This window comes from Poecilia latipinna, unplaced genomic scaffold (assembly GCF_001443285.1).
Source record: "Poecilia latipinna isolate Pla-1442-1.1 unplaced genomic scaffold, P_latipinna-1.0 Scaffold8056, whole genome shotgun sequence".
Taxonomy (NCBI): Eukaryota; Metazoa; Chordata; class Actinopteri; order Cyprinodontiformes; family Poeciliidae; genus Poecilia; species Poecilia latipinna.
This window is the reverse complement of record NW_015120672.1, coordinates 1-1,419: the sequence shown is the minus strand read 5'-3', so window position 1 is coordinate 1,419 and position 1,419 is coordinate 1. Positions and strand designations below refer to the sequence as shown.

General features: G+C 41.6%; 1 protein-coding gene across 1 annotated transcript; it reads right to left on the bottom strand.

Annotated features, from left to right (window-relative positions):
• Positions 1–596: 596 nt before the first annotated feature.
• On the bottom strand, positions 597–1,416 carry LOC106944320 (Fc receptor-like protein 5; the record flags this gene model as incomplete). Its single annotated transcript, XM_015027477.1, has 3 exons — positions 597–857; positions 931–1,209; positions 1,377–1,416. Coding segments are annotated over 3 exons (579 nt in total), but the record flags the coding sequence as incomplete, so codon positions are not given.
• Positions 1,417–1,419: the final 3 nt, after the last annotated feature.

The window sequence follows — 1,419 nt, the reverse complement described above, 5'->3', positions numbered from 1 at the left end:
ATGGAGGAAGTTATTAGATCAGGATTAATAAGGACTGAAGAGGAAAGTTTACTGTGGATGTTTTTAGACCTCAGAAACATCATCATCATCATCGTCATCATCCTCACCTTTGGTTCTCTGCTGATGAAGCTGAGTTATCTGGACGTCGCTGTATGTGACGTCATTTCCTTTATCAGCTGGAAGAAACAGAGATTACCCACAATTCACTGCTTCAGGAAACGGCTCAGTTTTATGAGGAAATATCTGACTTCATTTTATTTATTAACATATTTAAAAACTCAGTACTGCAGGTTAAACAGTCACAGCACTATGGTGAAACCTGCATTTATAAATCAAGATGTTTGAGTTTCACCTTTTATCTTGTGACGATGTCTCTTCACCAGTAGAACCAGTAAAACCAAGAGACATAAAGATCCAATAGAAAACAAGATGGAAGGAAGAGAAGAGGAGGGAGGAGGAGGAGTGGATGGAGGGGCAGAGATGATGGAGGTGGAGGTGGTTCTGGGTTTTTCTGAGAAGATATATTTATAAAACTGTTGTCCAATTAATCAATAATAAAACTTTATAAATTAAAGTCAGTAATCAAAGTCTTGATCATCAGCAGTTCTGACCTTCCACAGAGATCCTGCTGGATGGAGACTCTCCCTGACCGCTGATGCTGCACTTATAGAGGCCTTCATCAGAGCTGGAGACATGGAGGAGGGTCATGTGACCTGATGGTCCATCACCAATGAAGGAGCCATCTTTATAGAAAGCAGCTGGGAGGTTGTGGGCTGGACTCTTTGCTCTGCAGCTCAGAGTGACGTCATCTCCCTCCATCACAGGGAGGACAGGACTCTGCAGGATCACTGATCCACCTCAACACAGAGACAAACTACAGCATTTCATCCATTTCCACACAGCAACACTAACTCCACAGTCTGATCTTACCAGAGACAGAGAGCTGGATGCTGCTGCTGCTGGAGGATCCAGACATGGACTCACACCAGTACAGGCCAGAGTCATGTTCTCTGATGCTGCTGGTTTTACAGGTAGATCCATTTTTATTCCACCATCCATCTTTATCACATTCAGTCCTGGTCTCTAAGGTTGTGTTTCTCCTCACAGTTCCTCCATCAGAGCTGTTTTCATCCTCACAGATCAGAGTCACTGATTCTCCTTCAAAGAACTGAGATCTGCTGGGACTCACAGTCAGAGCAGCTGGAGAGACTGAAATAAAATCACTGATTCAGATAAAAACATTTTTCACAAATAAGATTTAGGAATCTCCGAAAATAGCACACATTTTTTTCTAGTTTTATAATCTTTGTATGTAAAACATACCTAATGCTTTATAATGTGCCTCTTATAAATAATGAAGTATAAAAGTTTCTAACCTTGGTTTATTCTGCAGCCCAGCAGGAAACTCAGACCTACAGA